This window comes from Callorhinchus milii, unplaced genomic scaffold (genome assembly GCF_018977255.1).
Source record: "Callorhinchus milii isolate IMCB2004 unplaced genomic scaffold, IMCB_Cmil_1.0 Scaffold4, whole genome shotgun sequence".
Classification (NCBI taxonomy): domain Eukaryota; kingdom Metazoa; phylum Chordata; class Chondrichthyes; order Chimaeriformes; family Callorhinchidae; genus Callorhinchus; species Callorhinchus milii.
Window position 1 is genome coordinate 63,162,910 of NW_024704745.1, and position 17,532 is coordinate 63,180,441.

Genomic DNA, 17,532 nt, shown 5'->3' on the forward strand with positions numbered 1-17,532 from the left:
TTTCAATTTATATTTTGAAAAACTTAAGATAAAACCTTGAACCTCTATTTAGAGTTTCAGTAGAATTGAAATGCTGACATTGTTTTAGGTTGCTGAAGTTGGAGATTACGAAGAAGAAGCAAAGATTGCTTTTGCCACACTTGTTGTAGTTGATGGAAAAGTTGATGAAGCAGTAGCTGCTTTCGAAATGATCAACAACATTGTTGCTCACTGGAATCTTGCACTGGTAAGTAACTTAAACTTTTATCATGTTTCCACTTCTGTTTTTTTAAAATATTGGTGTAACTTATCTTCTGCTGACTTTATTGGTAGATATTTCATCGGCGGGCAGAAGAGTATGAAAATGGTGATGAAATGACTGCTGATGAGCAGGACGAATGTAAAAATTGTTTTCTCAAATGCAAAGAGTACCTAAGAAAAGTCCTTAATGAGATTGAAGCCAATCTTGCAGCAATTGAAAAAGTAAGTGTTAATTTGTATATAATATAAACAAAAATGTTTTATACCATTCTTTTAAATGGGAATAAGATCACTGGGAAAAGCTACACAACTTAATATGAAGCAACTGTCGTAAAATTTGACGTGACACTTTTAATATCCATCTCGATTGTGGTCTGAAATCGAGATCTTCACTGTTAGTGGATAGTAATTTCATCAAACAGAAGCTCCAGTTTTTATGCGAAAAGCTGTTGTCACTGTATGTGCTACCCTAAGTTGCTTAAAAAATAAATCACCATGTACCTGACAAATACTTTCTTGACAGTTGCCCGTACCAGTGGAGACAGTGAGAAACATGTTGGAGTCAGTAAATGAACAAATTGGAGAATATGATGAAGTCGATCAGCTTGATCAAGAACATGAAGATGAGTATTCTCAAATGGCTGAAAATGGTACTCTCACTCACTCTGTAGCAGCACAAATACAACATTCTACCCCGTCTCCCACAAAGCTTTCTTCATCTCCAACAAAGAGCTATAAGGTAAATTTGGTTTTAGTGTCTGATTGCCAGTTTATAACCATTCAAATGACCCATTTGACACATAAAGAGAATTGAAATGATTTTTTTGTCAGCCAGGTGCATAACATGCGGAAACCGTGACTGTTTCTGAGTATCCAAATCAGAACCATTCACGTATGTATGTCCACCTATATCTGGAAATTTCCCTGTATTAGGAATGGAATTGCTCTCTCTCTCCCTAAAGATTTGCATCCTGTTGACCAAATTCTAGAGAGTCAGGTTTAAAATCAAGAGTCTGAGCTACAAACCCCTGGTATGCATTGGAGTATTGCTGGAGTTTAATCACCTATAACTTGCCATTCAGAGTATTGTTTGGTGAGCTTCCCATTGCTTATCCAAACGCACCCTCTCTTTTAGGACTTTGGCCTTCAGAATTAATAGAAGCTGAGTGGGAAGAAGTGCTGACTGGTCTGCCCCTCTGAATCCTGCTATCGAGCCAGGCTGCTCTACCATCAGCAGTGCCTTGGATTTTACCGGAGGTTGATTTAATTCTGGTATTCTGTTACCAAACGCATCATTCTAGAGACCGCTCAGTCACAGGGAGACCCTGCTTACCTCCTTTCCCACGCCACTCCCAGGCAGAACATCTGAATTGGAACAGCCCTCACCACCTCATACAGCCATACTCCTAGGCTGCAGATATTTGTATTATTTGTCCAAAATCCATTCTGATTTAGCACCTTGGGACATCCTCCTGGCTTCTTTTATGATTGGGCTTTGCCTACGAGTATAAATTATCCTGTTCTAAATTTGCTGCATGTCATAGTTGTATCGTTACTTTGATTTTTTTTTAGTATGATTTTCATTTGAATGTTTTTCTCCAGTGGTCTCCAAAGACACCACCCCGCTGGGCTGAGGATCAGAGACATTTACTACAGATGATTTGCCAGCAGGTGGAGCAACTGAAGGTATGTTCAGTGTACCTCTCAGTCCCAATGCAGGTTAAGTTTGCAGAGTACAAGATGTCATTCTGAGCTCCTGAGCAGTAACAGAGTAGTTTCCTTCTATGTATCTACTAAATCCAAGCATCGAGATGGATCTGTGGGGAAAAACACAGAATCAGCTCTAGAGTGGAGGGCTCTTTGCCAATGCCCCTTGCATGAGGATCTAGATTAAGCAAATGTTGAGTAAAACTGATAACTCAGCAATGGACTTGTATCTCTCGACCATTATGGTGGCTTGCATGTCACAAGCTGTCCTGTGTGGGTCCTCCTTTTGTGCTTAATGCAGATGTCCATTAAATATCTAATGAGGCTAAGGACGAACAGCTGCTGTAAGACATTATATGGAATCTGGGTTTGTGAACTCATATCTAAGGCTTAGGATTTATCTTGATTGGTATGCAGAGAGATAAGCAGCCACTGAAGCTCCACACTATTAAATGTTTGAACCATTGCTCAAAGGATAGGACTGTGTCCGGGCTGTGGGAAGGAGGATGCTATGAATGTTCTCGAGACATTTCATGCAGAATTCTGTTGTTTTCTAAGAAGCTCACAACGAGTTGTCAGATGTCGAATGACTAGCTAGTTTTGATCCTCCTTGGGAGGGAGTTAGCAGGTTTCCTTGGTCTGTGCTGGCTTCAAGGCAATAGTCTGGTGGTTTTGGTAGTTACAATCCTGAACCACTGGGTCCACATTATTCCAAGATACTGTTCACAGCAAAGTTTAAAATGAAAGTTTGTGTGTTAAAAATGGCAACACACAATACACAGCTTACAATATTGTCCCTTTTTAATGACGAGCTAATATAAGAACATAAGAATTAGGAGCAGGAGTAGGCCATTCGGCCCCTCAAGCCTGCCCTGCCATTCGATAAGTTCATGGCTGATCTTCAGACCTAACTCTAATTGCCCTCCCTATCCCCATATCCCCTACTCCCTCTATTTTTTAAAAAATCTATCAGTCTCAGCCTTGCAGTTGTTCAAGGACTGAGCATCTACAATCTTCTGGGGTAGTGAATTCCATAAATTCACTACCCTCTGAGTGAAGAAATGTTTCCTCCACTCTGTTCTAAAAGGCTGACCCTTAATTTTAAGACTGTGACCCCTGGTTATAGATTCTCCTACCAGGAGAAACAGACCCTCAGTGTCTACGTTATCCAGCCCTCTAAGAATCTTATATGTTTCAATAAGACCTCCCCTAATTCTTCTGTATTCTAGAGAATATAGCCCTAGTTTATTCAGCCTATCCCCTCATCCCAGGAACTAACCAAGTGAATCTACGCTGCACCCCCTCTGGGGCAAATATGTCCTTTTTTCAATAAGGAGACCAAAACTGCACACAATACTCTAGGTGCGGTCTCACCAAGGCCCTATACAGTTGCAGCAAGACTTTCCTACTCTTGTACTGTAAACCTTTTGCAATGAACGCTAACATGCTGTTCGCCTTTAGTTGCTTGCTGCACCTGCAAACTAACTTTTTGAGACTGGTGTACAAGGACACCCAAATCCCTCTGAACACTTAACACTATCTAATCTCTCTCCCTCTAGAAAATAATCTGTTTTTCTATTTTTTCTAACTAGGTAAATAACTTCACACTTCCCCACATTCAATTCCGTCTGCCACCTACTCGCCCACTCCCCGAGCCTATCTATATCCCGTTGCAATCTTTTTGCATCATCCTCAGAGCTTACTCTCCCAACTAGTTTAATGTCATCCGCGAATTTAGATACATTCAATGTCCTCGTCTAGATCATTGATGTAAATTGTAAATAGCTGAGGCCCAAGCACTGATCCTTGTGGCACTCCAATATAATGGGAATACAACAACTTGCATTTATACAGCGCCCTTCACGTGGTGTCCACTTGACAGTGATGGAGTATTGACAACGAGTCAGAGGGAGGTGGGAGATGACTGTAAGCACGGTCAAAAAGGAAAGTCTTCAGGCAGGTTTTAAATGAGGGGAAGGGGGTGGTGGAATTGAGGGAGCTTCGAGAGTTTCGGGGCGTATCGTCTGAAGGCACAGCCACCGAATGGTGGTGGAGCGGACGAGGGACAAATAGGAGGCCAGTGGCAACCGAGCGGAGGCAGCGGGTGGTAGAGTGGGATAAGAAGGTCGGATAGGTAGGGAGGTGTGAAGGCATAAAGGGATTTGAAAACAAGTGAGATGATCTTGAAATTGATGTGTTTGGTAATTAGGAGCCAGTGGAGCCTGGCAAGGACTGGTGTGAAGGGGGGACTGAGTTTTGTGTGGATGAGTATCTGGGCAGCAGAGTTTGAATTTTATTTTGTGTATGGTGGAGCTGGAGAGACCAACAAGGAGGGCATTGGAATAGTCCAGAAGGAAGGGACAAAGGCATGGACCATGATTTCGGCTTGAATAAAACTGTTCTTGATCTCTTTGATTTTTATGTTAAAAACAGGATGAAGTGCATGAGCTGAAACAAAATTCTTCAAATAGAACTGCATCACCACAGTCTCATTGGCCTGGAGATGGTTATCATGACGACCACCTGTCCCATCACTATCCAGGAACACAAAATTTTCATGGTGCACCTTTAACAGGTAAGCATTTTAACTCTGAAAGAGATATCATTGTTTATAATTTAAAAATGTTTCTATGCTGTCAAATTTCTGGTCATTGGGAAAATTACTTTCAGTCATCTTCCCATCCCCCAGTGCAACCCCCAGCTCAGGTACAAACCCTCGAGTCTCCAGGTGAAACATCTTCCCAACATGAAAGGCACTACTGTATATTGTAGAAGTCTTCGTAATATTGTAGAAGTCTTCAGCTCCACGGTCTTGCTCCCCCCTACCTCTCCGACCTCATAACTCCATATCAGCCTTTCCGTTACCTCTTCTCGGCTGATACCTGCCTGCTTCAGGTCACTCGCACTTCCTGCCCCACCATTGGCGCTCGGGCATTCAGCATCTCTGCCCCTACATTCTGAAGCTCTATCCTGCAATCCCTCCATCTCACCCCCTTTCTTGCCTCAAGTCCCGTCTGAGCACCTCCCTCTTCTGCTACCCTTAACCCGCTGCCCTCCTCCACTTCTGACTCCCAACTCCCAGCTCGGATCCAAAACTCCTGATTGTCCAGCTCCCTGGGATGTCTTTCCGACGTGAAGGGCGCTATACAAGAGTTAATTTGCTGCTGTTATATATAAATGTTTGTTGTTCATGTGAAAGATGGAGACTTCATATTTTTTTTCCTCAGTTGCTACTTCAGGGCCATCTGGGTTCTACAATCAGTCCCCAGCATACAACTCTCAGTACCTCCTTAGAACAGCAAACACTACAACTCCAACAAAGGTACTTAACATAAAATTTAGTTCTAATTTTATAATCGACAATCTGATGTTGAGTAAAGATTTAACAATTTTGTACAAAAAAAACTTTTCCACAGCCTCCTCATTATGGCATGGGTGGTAGAATTCCACCACAACAGTCGATGTATGGTTACCAACAGCAGACCCACACACCACCTCTTCAGGGCAATTCAGCTTGCATGTATTCACAGGAAATGTATGGAGCACAATTACGCTTTGAATCTCCTGCAACTGGATTGCTTTCACCGTATGGCGAAGATTTCTACAGCCATGGGATTCAACAAACAAGCACAAATCCACCATTACCAGAACCTGGCTACTTTACGCAACCGTCAGTGAGCACACCACAAATTAAACCTGTGGAAACAAAAGGTATAGAATTTGGGAAATTTAACTTAAACCAACAAATGCAAAATGATGCGAAGACTTCCTTTGTTTCTGGGCAACTGCAGTCCACCTCAGCAGCAATGTTCAAATTCAACTCTAATTTCCAATCTAATGAAGGAGACTTCACATTTTCATCCCCACAAATCAAACCTCCAGCTTCAACTTCAGCCAGTGATAGTCTTTTGGGTATTTTGACTGCAGGCAGATCTGTCCGGACTGACAGACGTGGGGATTTATCTGCACAAGAAATGCCATCAAGTCAAGGTGGAAATGCCTTCTGCCTGGGGGACGGGAACCTTAGTAGCTCATTTGATTTTGCATTACAGAGTAAAACTTCCTTCAGCAATAAATTGAGTAACCAGCCATTTAGTTTCAAGGATGCTGGTAATGCACCATCGTTTGAGGTAAATACAGAAGATCGCAAAGGAGGAGAAAGTGATGCAGAGAGTGCCCCTGATGAAGAGGATGGGCCCTACTTTGATCCAGTTGTACCACTCCCTGATAAGGTGGACGTGAAAACTGGAGAAGAAGATGAAGAACAGCTCTTTTCCAACAGAGCTAAACTCTACCGATTCGATACAGACGCCAAAGAATGGAAAGAAAGAGGCATTGGAACTGTAAAACTGCTATGCCACAAGATAACTGGCAAAGTAAGACTCCTGATGAGGCGAGATCAAGTACTAAAAATCTGTGCAAATCATTACATAACAGCAGATATGAAATTAAAACCCAATGCAGGGTCTGATAAATCCTGGGTGTGGTGTAGTTTAGACTATGCTGATGAGACAGAGAAATTTGAACAGCTTGCCATTCGATTTAAAACGGCTGATGAGGCTTCACTGTTCAAAATTAAATTTGAAGAAGCCCAAAGCTTAGTTAAAGAACCGATATTAAAACCAAGTCCGTGTTCAGAAAACCAGCATTTGAGTTCTAAAACTTCACTCCAAGATGAAGATAGAGTACAAGCAACTGAAAATGTTACAGCTTTTACTAAAACAGGGTTTGGTGAAAAATTTAATAAGAAGGCCGGCCAATGGGAATGCAGTTGCTGCTTGGTCCAAAATGAAGCTACCTTCTCGCAGTGTGTCGCCTGCCAGGAGCCAAACCCCAACAGCAAAGCTGATGTTACCTCAACAGTTCAGACAGCGTCTACCTTCAAATTTGGTCTTACTCCTGATGCACAAGCAGGGTTTGGAGCTACCTTTGTGAGAAAGGAAGGACAGTGGGATTGTGGAACATGTTTAATAAGAAATGAAGGAAATTTGGCAAAATGTGCAGCCTGCAACTCACCCAACCCTAATGGCAAAGATACAGCTGGTCCATCAACTGTTCAGTCTGCATCCAACTTTAAATTTGGTCTTCAAAATGAATCGAAGAAAACATCTGCACAAGCAGGGTTTGGACCTAACTTTGCGAGAAAAGAAGGGCAGTGGGATTGTGAAACATGTTTTGTGCGAAATGAAGCAAACGTGGAAGCATGTGTAGCATGCCAATCATCCAACACAAGTAATAAGGATGCAGCAACTTTGTCATCCTTTACAGCTTCAGGTCATGGTGCAGGCAACATTTCTTCCGTATCTAATGTATCTGAATCGGAAGAATTTAAGATCAACTTTTCTGCAGGTGGCATTAAATTTGGTTCCAGTGATAGTTCAACAGCTTTCAAGGTTGATTCATCTTTCTTTAAGTCTTCAGGACCATTTTCCAATACAGGATTTGCATTTTCTCAGACTGATTCAATTGGTGCTTTTAAATTTGGAATACAAGAACCTAGCAAAGCCTCTAAAGGTAGTCAACCACTACAGGAAAGTTCTGCAGCACTCTTTTTAAAGAATATTGCTGAACAGCAAAAAGAGAGAGAGAAAATTGGTTCAAAAACTGGTGGTGAGACAATTCCAGTACAGGACACTCCAAATAAAAATGAAGAATTTATTCTAGGCAATGATTCCAATGTTTTCTCCTTTGCTGATCTTGCAAAATCCCCAGATGAAGGGTATCAGTTTGGGCAGAAGGATCCTGACTTTCAAGGCTTTAAAGGAGTAGGTCAGCAAGTGTTTTGCACATCACGTGCCCGAGCCAGTTCCTCTGTAGAAAATGAAGATGATGGCTTGTATAAAACTGAAGAGGATGATAATATTCATTTTGATCCTGTTGTTCACATGCCTGAAAAAGTAGATATAGTTACTGGTGAGGAAGATGAAGTTGTGCTATATTCCCAAAGAGTCAAACTGTTCAGGTTTGACACCGAAACCAGCCAGTGGAAGGAACGTGGTGTTGGTATTCTCAAAATTCTCCAAAACCAATCTAATGGGCGCCTTCGAATACTTATGCGTCGAGAGCAAGTTTTTAAAGTGTGTGCAAACCACTGGATCACGACTACAATGAATCTGAAACCTTTATTGGGCTCTGATAGGGCTTGGATGTGGTTGGCCAGTGACTTTTCAGATGGAGAGGCAAAAGCAGAACGGTTAGCAGCAAAGTTCAAGACACCTGAGCTAGCTGAAGACTTTAAAATAAAGTTTGAAGAATTCCAAAGGTTGCTGCTAGATATACCAGTGCAAACACCACACAAACTATTAGACACTGGCCGGACTGCTAGGCTAATACAAAAAGCTGAAGAAATGAAAAGTGGTTTAAAAGACCTAAAAGAATTTTTGCAAGATGATAAAGGAAGATCACCAGATGATAGGAGCTCTGTATCTGGTGGCATCGAAGCCTCTGACTTAGTTATTAAGCCACATTCTGAAAGCACTGGACCTACATTAGAGTGGGACAATTATGATTTGCGTGAGGAAGCCTTGGATATAAGTGCATCTAGCACCACATATGGCACTCCTGATACCAGTAGTCCAGTGAGAAAAAACCTCTTCCGATTTGGTGATTCTCCGTCTGGATTTACCTTTAGTTTTCATCCAAACTTAAGTCCGTTAAAATCTCCTAAACTGAATCAAAGTGGGCTGTCTGTAGGTACAGATGAGGGTTCTGAAGTTGGACAAGAGGAAGAGAAGGATGTGCAACACTTCGAGCCAGTAGTTCCATTGCCTGATTTGGTTGATGTTTCAACAGGAGAAGAAAATGAGCAAATAATTTTCTGCCATCGAGCCAAGCTTTACCGGTACGATAAAGAATTAAATCAGTGGAAAGAAAGAGGAATAGGCGACCTTAAAATTTTGGAAAATTATGATTCCAAGAAAGTTCGCGTAGTCATGAGAAGAGACCAGGTGTTAAAACTTTGTGCCAATCATTGGTTAACACCAGAGTTAAAAATTGAGCCCATGAAAGGAACTGAAAAGGCCTGGATCTGGAGTGCTTTGGATTTCGCAGATGGAGCAGCAAAGATGGAACAGCTAGCTGTTCGGTTCAAGCAGCAAGAAATTGCCAATTCATTTAAAGATGTATTTGAAGAAGCTAAGCAGGCTCAGGAGAAGGAAACATTAGTCATGCCATTGTCGTCCAGAGAGAATACACCAAGAGAATCTCCATGTAGTAACATTGCTGTTTCTGTTCTAGAAGAAACTACGAAGCTAGAGACCAAACAATGTGATATTGATATTCCATCTCCTTCCACTGCAGTCATGTTATCCACTGATAGCTCAGAAACTACAAAAAAAATTGTCTTCGCTCCAAAATTTGTATTTGGGTCCTATTCTGTGGAACACGGGTTCAGCAATGGAAAACAGTGCCCTTTCACATTTGGAGGTACAACAACTGGTCGAGAAACTGTGGCATCTGAGGACTCTACTAAACAGGAGGGAACTGGTGGTGGGTTTGATTTTAGTAAAGCAGCTGCTTCTCTAACAAAGTCCACAACTGCCAGATTGCTTCCTTCAACTGCTACAACAGAAAGTTTAGAAACCACCTTATCAACCGGGGACATTTCCAGGAACTTCACTTTTAGCATGCCACAAACTGGTAAGTCACACACCTTGTCCGCTAGCGAAAGAAAGTTTTCTCACGTGTTGGCAATTGACGTGCCTTTCATTTCAGTTATACAGTTGTGCTTCCTCACTTTTTATGCCATCTTCCAAAATGCATTAAATGAACTATTATGAATGCAGATAAATATCAGATTGGTCTGTCAAATAGCTACAAAAATAGCTAAAATAAGGTGAAAGACAAGTTAATGTAATATGCTATTTAATATAAAATGGGGCCAAAAGTTGAGTGCTGTAATTTAAGAGCTCATTGATGCATTTGCAATATTACAAATGCTTCTAATGTGAAATCCTTTCCCCTTCATGGGAAACTGTTGTATTTCGATTCTCCCCCTTTCTATGCATGAAGGCAGATAAGTAAATCTTCTCCTCTTCTCCTAAGTCTCTATCAATGCTTCTCGATGTACACTAGATGTTGCATGAAAGATGTTTTGACATTTGGAGTCCTGTAGCTCAGTGGTTAGAACATTCGCCTCACAGCCAGAGACCTGGCTTTGATTCCTGGCAGGGCGAAACGTTGGGCAAGTTTCCTTACTCCACACGCCTGTTTATCTAGCAGTAAGTAGGAATCTGGTTGTTAGTCGATTGGCGGACCACTTTTGCAGGGGTAATAATTTCTTTTTAAAAAAAACAGTACATTGGTCACTCAATCCATGACTGTTTGTGGGACACTGCTGTGTGAAATTGGCTGCTGCGTTTCGCCCACAAAATATACATTGAATTCACTTTGCCGTATATTCTGTGAAGTGCTTTGAGACGTCTCGAAGACGTGATAAGATGCTATTATCAAATGCAAGGATCATTATTATTTGCATTGAAAACTACTATGTTCCCCACCCCTTCAATTATGGGTGTACATTGCACTGATTTGCTGAACTGTGGGAAAGTTTCCCGTCCCTCTCCTGAAATTTTGTTTTATATTCTATAAATATTTTATATTCAACTCAATTTAGATTCTAGTTTAGTTGTCCAGGATCAACAGTATCACGCGCTTCCCATGTGGTATATTTTTAATGTAATCTATTTTGTATGATATTTAGTTGTGAAAATGTAGAATTTATATAATGAATATAGATAAATTGAGTCTTCCTGGAAATTATATCTGAAATCCATGTAAAAGACAATGGGAGAGGGTTGAGCAAGTGTCCAAGGAATGAGCAGTCATCACAAAATTGGACTGCAAATAATTAATGTAGCACTTGCAATTTATTTCCACATTTAAACGTTCTGATTTTGGCAAGAAAGTACGGATTTATCATTCTTGTTAGTGGTGGCTTTTAGAAGTAGTGGGACAAGAACAAAATGCATAGTGCAAAAATGCATAATTTTAACTTTGTGCTGTATATGAAGAGGACAGTTAGATTTGGCTGAGATTTTTGCATGTGGATATTGACTTAGGAATTCTTATTTTTAGGATTTAATTTTAGCCTTTTCAAATCTAATCCTTCGGCCTTTTGGACCAGAGCATCTGTCCCACAATGTGAAAATAAAGGTATTTCTAGTATCTTGTGTAGCACCAAACTTGCATACACATTGTAAAGTGGCATCATGATGCTGTAAAAATGTAACACACTAATCTTGCGTAGTCTAACTACTGCATGCAAAGTTAAATATTTTGCTCTCACTTCCAGTGGAACACTCAATTGATGATTTTGATTAATATTTTTAAACCTATTTTGTGCTTAAGATAAAAGATACTGGAGCTGGGGAACGAGCCCTGGGTCAGCGTTAGTCACTGTCTTATCATGCAAACCCAAATCAAGCAGGCATGAATCAGATGTAAAGTAAAATCCCTTTTCTCTGCCATAACATGCAGCTAAAGAATCTTTGATACTACCTGCAACACTGAATTCATTTCATTCCCCTCTCCAAGAGTTTTAGATTTGCTTTATGTGTTTGTTTTTATTTCTGTTGTGGAATGACACACTGGGAACTGGGTTGAGACTGCCTGATCTCTTATAGGACCAATGAGATGGGATTTGAACCCAGGTTCCAGCAAAGATAAGATAGTAAGTCAGTCTGTAGTCTTATAATGTGGTTTATTATAACTGGCAAGCAGTTCTTTTCATTATTAAACAATATATGTGTATTTACTGTAGATGGTTTTAAGATAGCTTGCATAATATCTGTATTTCCTTTTCTCCCTTATCCCTTTATTCAATGTTTTCTAATTTTAATGCTATTTGAATATTGATCTTAGAATTAAGATTTATCTAGCACTTGAAACTGAGCGTTGAGGTTGGCAGACGACTCAATTTTCAGGGAATTCTGTACTGTACCAGATAACTAAGTGGCTATTTATCAGTTTTCCTCTGATCGTGAATGCAAATTCTGTCAAATGCATTTAAAACTATAGATTCTCAACATGTAGTGCCCAACTACATTAAATATTCCTTCATGTGTTCCCTTCTAAAACCAAACTATTCCTTGCTTAATTCCAAATCAGTTGCTGTTTTATATTTTATTTTTTAATAGCATTTCTGATTTTCCTAAATGATAGTTCTATGTTCTCTATATAGAATTATATATTCTGATCTGGGTTTTGTGAAATATCAACGTAGATCTACAAAGTCCACGGGCAGGATATCTGAGCTAAAAATTATGAGTGTTGTGGAATTTTGTCTACAAGTACCCCTCTCCCCACATTCCTATATTAGGACACATCTACTCCAAATGCTCTTGCTTTCTTTATATGTACTGTGTAATATGCTCAGCCTTTATTGTGATCCCCAGTTCTTCCAATATGATTTGTTTTTTTTTGTGCTAAAGACAGCTCATAAAGATAAATAAAATGATACTAAATAAGGTGTAGAGCAAGTCTTGTGGGGTGAAGGCATTGATTAAACTGCATAACGGGAGAAATCCACAGTTTGTTGAGACTGAGAAGGAAATGTAGTGGATCAGTTGGTATTAAATACAAGGCACTATCCTTGATGAGAGCGTTGACATCATGGCCTTAACGGAAACCTGGCTCACCCCAGGCGACACCATCCCCCTCACGGAGGCCACACCACCCGGCTACACCTCCCATCACATCCCTCGCCCCAACCGCCGCCGTGGTGGTGTAGCCCTTATCTCAAGGACACCACTTGCCCTATCCCCCTACTCTTCTGGCTCTTTCCCCTCTTTTGAGCACCTCACCCTCTCCCACCCCTCCTTCCTCTCACTCAAAATCCTCCTCTACTGGCCCCTAAAACCTCTCCCACCTTCATCTCCGATATTTCCACCCTACTTACATCTCTGCCTCTGCTCTGATCGCCTCATCATCCTGGGCAACTTCAACCTGCACTTCACCCCCTCCAGCTCCATCTCCTCGGACTTCTCCCTGCTCTCCTCGCTCAACCTCTCCCTCCACATCAACTCCACCACTCACAGTCACGGCCACCTACTCGATTTGGTGATCACCCGGGGCCTCAGTGTCTCGGATGTCACCATTACCGACAAGGCCGTCTCCGATCACCACTTCATTTCCTTCACCAACTCCACACCCCTCCCCACCTCCACCAGACCCACCACCATCTTCTACCGCCCCTGGAAGAAGTTAGCCCCACAATCCCTAAATGCTGCCTTGGAGTCCTCTGAACTCCTCTCCCTCTGGCCTTCAACCCTCACTGACCCCTCTTCCGCTCTCATCCTCCTCCACAACACCCTCTCCTCCACACTTAACACTCTTGCCCCCATCACCTCCCGTACTGTCTCCTACTCTCGCTCCTCCCCCTGGTTCACCATCCACCTCCGCTCACTGAAGAGCCAGGTGCAGGCTGCCTCAAATCTGGCCTAATGGTCCACCGACAAATCTGGCTGGACCTCCTCAAAATCTACCGCTCCACTCTAGCCTCGGCCAAGTTGTCCTTCTACTCCAGGATAATCCTGGAGGCGAAGAACAACCTTAGGCTTCTGTTTTCTACCACATCCCGAATCCTCCGTCCCCCCCGCCACCCCGCGCAGGTCATCTCCTCCAACCTTCACTGCGAGGAGATGCTGGATTTCCTTGAATCCAAAATCAAGGGAATCCGCTCCGCGGTCACTCCCCCTCCAACTTCCACCCACCCCTTCCCTCCCACACTCCGACTCCTACCCATCCTTCCCTACACACCTTCAAACCCGTTTCCCCACCCTCTGTCACCAAACTCATCCTGTCCTTGAAACCCACCACCTGCTCCCTTGACCCCATCCCCACTCCACTCCTTATCTCTCAGCTCCACCTCCTTGCCCCACATATCACAGACATCATCAACCTGTCCCTCTCCTCTGGCTCTGTTCCCATTCCCCTGAAAACTGCCATCATCACTCCCACTTTGAAAAAAACCCTCCCTTGATGCGTCGCAGCTATCAAGCTACCGGCCCATCTCCAACCTCCCCTTCCTGTCCAAGGTCCTTGAACAGTTGTCGCCTCCCAGCTGCGCTCTTTCCTCTTCACCCATTCATTATTCGAACTCCTTCAGTCGGGTTTCCGTGCTGCCCATAGCACAGAAACTGCCCTGGTCAGGGTCACCAACGACATCTTGACCATCTGTGACCAGGGCTCCCTCTGCCTCCTCATCCTCCTCGACCTATCGGCCGCATTCGATACGGTCGACCACGCTCTCCTCCTCCACCGCTTGTCCTCCCACCTCAACCTTCAAGGCCCTGTCCTCGAGTGGTTTAGGTCATACCTCTCCCACTGTCTTCATTTTGTTTCCACAAACGGCTTTTCCTCCTGTCTCGTGCGGTGTCCCTCAGGGCTCTGTCCTCGGTCCCCTCCTCTTCACCCTCTATATGCTCCCCCTTGGTGACATCATCTGCAGACATGGGGTTAACTTCCACATGTATGCGGATGACACCCAACTCTACCTTTCCTCCTCTACCCTCAACTCCATGACCACCGATGTCCTGACAGCCTGCCTGTCCGACATTGAGTCCTGGACGAGAGACAACTTTCTTCAGCTCAACATGCGCAAAACTGAGGCCCTCCTGATTGACTCGTGTCAGCGCCTCCGCACCTCAGGCGCTGACAGCATCAGCATCCAAAGCTGCACTCTCCACCTCTCAAACCCAATCAGGAACCTCGGGGTTCTGTTCGACCCTGAGCTGTCCTTTCTCCCCCATATCCGCACCACAACTGGCACCACCTTCCACCACCTCCGAAACATCGCCAGACTACGGCACTACCTCACCCCTCACGCTGCTGAAACACTGGTCCACGCCTTTATCACCTCAAGGCTGGACTATGGGAACTCTCTCCTCGCCGGCCTTCCCGGCACCTTTCTCCACAAGCTACAGGTCATTCAGAACTCTGCAGCTCGTGTACTGTCCCGCACCAGGCATCGCGACCACATCACTCCCACCCTCGCTCGCCTCCACTGGCTCCCCATCCCCCAGAGGATCGAATTCAAGATCCTCATCCTCACCTACAAGGCCATTCACGGCCTTGCTCCCTCCTACCTCTCCGACCTACTATCCCCCTACTTACCTGCCCGTACCCTCCGTTCCTCTGGCTCCGGTCTGCTCCACATCCCCCGCCCCAACCGCCCTACCATCGGTGACCGGGCCTTCAGCCTCTCAGCCCCGAGGCTCTGGAACTCTATCCCCCAGTGCCTTCACCGCCTCCTCCCTTTCCTCCTTCAAGGCCGGTCTCAAGACCTTTCTCTTTGACCGTGCCTTCAGCTCCCCTCTCGACTCTCTACCCCCTCCTCGCTCCCTCCCTTCCCTCCCCTTGACCATTTCCCCCCAATGCTCGGGTCCTGACCCAACTGTACAGCGCCTTGGAATGTCCTCCTGACGTGAAAGGCGCTCTATAAATGGAATCCTGTTGTTGTTGTAGACGAGATGAAAGAATAATGTTATGAATCATGGGGAGTTGGATAGAACTGTACAAAATAGAACTGTTTGGAGCAAGACCTTCCAGAAGAAAATTAAAAGCACATAACCAAAAGGCTGAATAAATCAATACGATCTCATTAAACAGAATATGATTCCCTTTATTGTTATAATAGATATTTTGAAACGCATCAACATTCTTAAAAAATGTCACTGCTCTGCCCCTCTTCCAGCTTTCTCCATTTACAATTTCAGTTTGCATTATTCTTGTCTGCAGCTTTTAGACTATTTTATGTTTAATAAACTTGCTCGTTTTTGTGCTTCCACTAGATTGATTCAGCATGGTTAACATTTAAAAACTTGTCATGTGATTTTGCTCGAGTCTGGGATGTTTGCATGGACTGTAAAATTTCAATAATTGGATAGGGTATGAAGATTGGTTTCTGAACTTGACTGGAATGTAAGGCAAGCAAGCATTTGATACTTATTTAGACTAAACTACTAGGAACATTAATTAAATTTTTCTGTTGAAGTGTCTATCATGGAATAATCTAAGAAAATATAAAATGAGGTGAGTTTTTATGTAATCTTGCATGCATCACCTTGGGAATAAGTGATTGGTTCAGAATGTGCATGGTTCATTGGCTACTATGACCATAAATGGTTTCTGTAATGGCAGCCTGCACGTTCTCGACACAAAGAAGAATTGTTTTTGAATTTGATGACTAAGCATCTGCTGAAGGAATTTGTAGTAACTTGTATTTATTACCAAAACACTGCCAATTATAACTAGCCAGTGAGACCACAACATTACATTTTCTCATTTATCCATAATACGCTTTAGAAGTTGGCATTTGGTTACTGAAATTTCATAAAATACTGATTTGGTAAAATAAGATCTCTTTAAAAAGCTGTTTGAAAAATGTGCTTGATTGAAATCCATTAATATGGAGGTTGCGGTTAGATTTGTAGTAAATCATACAGAAACTCTTTTGTGACTACATTTTTGATGGAAGAATCTCCTTTGGAGAAAATGGTAAAAGAAAACTTAGTGCTAACTTCAAATCTATTTTCTCACTGTCTTAGTTTTGTGTTGAATATCATTTGGATTGCTTAGAATGACGGTTCTCATTTTCTGCTTCCTCCTGTCGTCAAAATTGGGAACTAGTTTAGCTAAATTACGATTTCCCACTGGAGTGTTCTGGAAGGACAGGGAATGAAAATATGTATCTTCCTGGCCAATGTGGACTGTCATTTATAAACAAGTATTCTGCCCTCTGGTACAGATCTCACTGATATAGACTATTGCTTCCTTCCTAGTTGAGCGTAGGAAAGCAAACACAGAGAAGGATATTGAGCAAGGGTTGTGCATTTCTCTTATAGAAATATTCAGCACAAAAGATGGCCACTCTGTCTTCCCTACCCTCAACACACATGAGTATGACATGAGTAAGTTTGGGTTCACTAATGCCAAAGAATATTTATACTTTGTTTGAAAACTATTACAACTTTGAAGCTATGATTTTTTTTACATTAGATGTAGATGAAGATGTACAGATTGTCTTTGTGTTGACACCTACACCTGAACAAGAGGCTTTTGCTAAAGAACTACAACTTCCCCCAACGTTCTTCTGCTACAAAAATAAACCTGGCTACGTTAGCGATGATGAGGAGGATGGTAAGACAATCTTAGATTGAAATGCTGGCTCTTGAAAATTCACACACAATTTGATGTTTGGTTTATTCGCAGATATGCGGTCGGTTCACTTTGCAGTGTGTTCTGTGAAGCGCTTTGGGACGTCCTCCCGACGTGAAAAGCGCTATATCAAATGCAAGGATTATTATTATTATTATTATTATTATTCAGTTGTGCATCCCCAGAGTGCACAAGCAAACCTTGTGCTATATGGCAATCTAAACCAGCCTGCATTATACTGAAGGGTGTTCTAGATATATAGGTAAACAGAGTTCACCTGTGTTTTACTATTATAAGACATTGAACGTTTTAGAAGTAATTAAAGAATATTTGTAGAGCTAGCATGTTCATCTAAATTTTATTTTTTGAAAACATTACATTCAACAGTGGAACATTATGTAGAGATCCTGATATACACACTAATTGGAA

The 17,532-nt window shown here is 42.5% G+C and overlaps 1 protein-coding gene across 4 annotated transcripts in view; it reads left to right on the plus strand.

Annotated features, from left to right (window-relative positions):
• The window catches only part of ranbp2 (RAN binding protein 2), a 40,389-nt gene that overhangs the window by 13,007 nt on the left and 9,850 nt on the right, over window positions 1-17,532 (plus strand). The window contains exons 14-23 of one of the 4 annotated variants that reach the window (XM_007904416.2): window positions 89-226; window positions 313-462; window positions 764-979; window positions 1,843-1,926; window positions 4,381-4,522; window positions 5,175-5,269; window positions 5,364-9,585; window positions 11,023-11,100; window positions 16,791-16,856; window positions 16,945-17,085. In XM_007904416.2, coding sequence (XP_007902607.2) covers window positions 89-226; window positions 313-462; window positions 764-979; window positions 1,843-1,926; window positions 4,381-4,522; window positions 5,175-5,269; window positions 5,364-9,585; window positions 11,023-11,100; window positions 16,791-16,856; window positions 16,945-17,085 — 5,332 coding nt within the window. The remainder of the gene's footprint in view (window positions 1-88; window positions 227-312; window positions 463-763; window positions 980-1,842; window positions 1,927-4,380; window positions 4,523-5,174; window positions 5,270-5,363; window positions 9,586-11,022; window positions 11,101-16,790; window positions 16,857-16,944; window positions 17,086-17,532) is intronic. The other 3 variants (XM_007904417.2, XM_007904418.2, XM_007904419.2) reach the window with 3 other exon arrangements.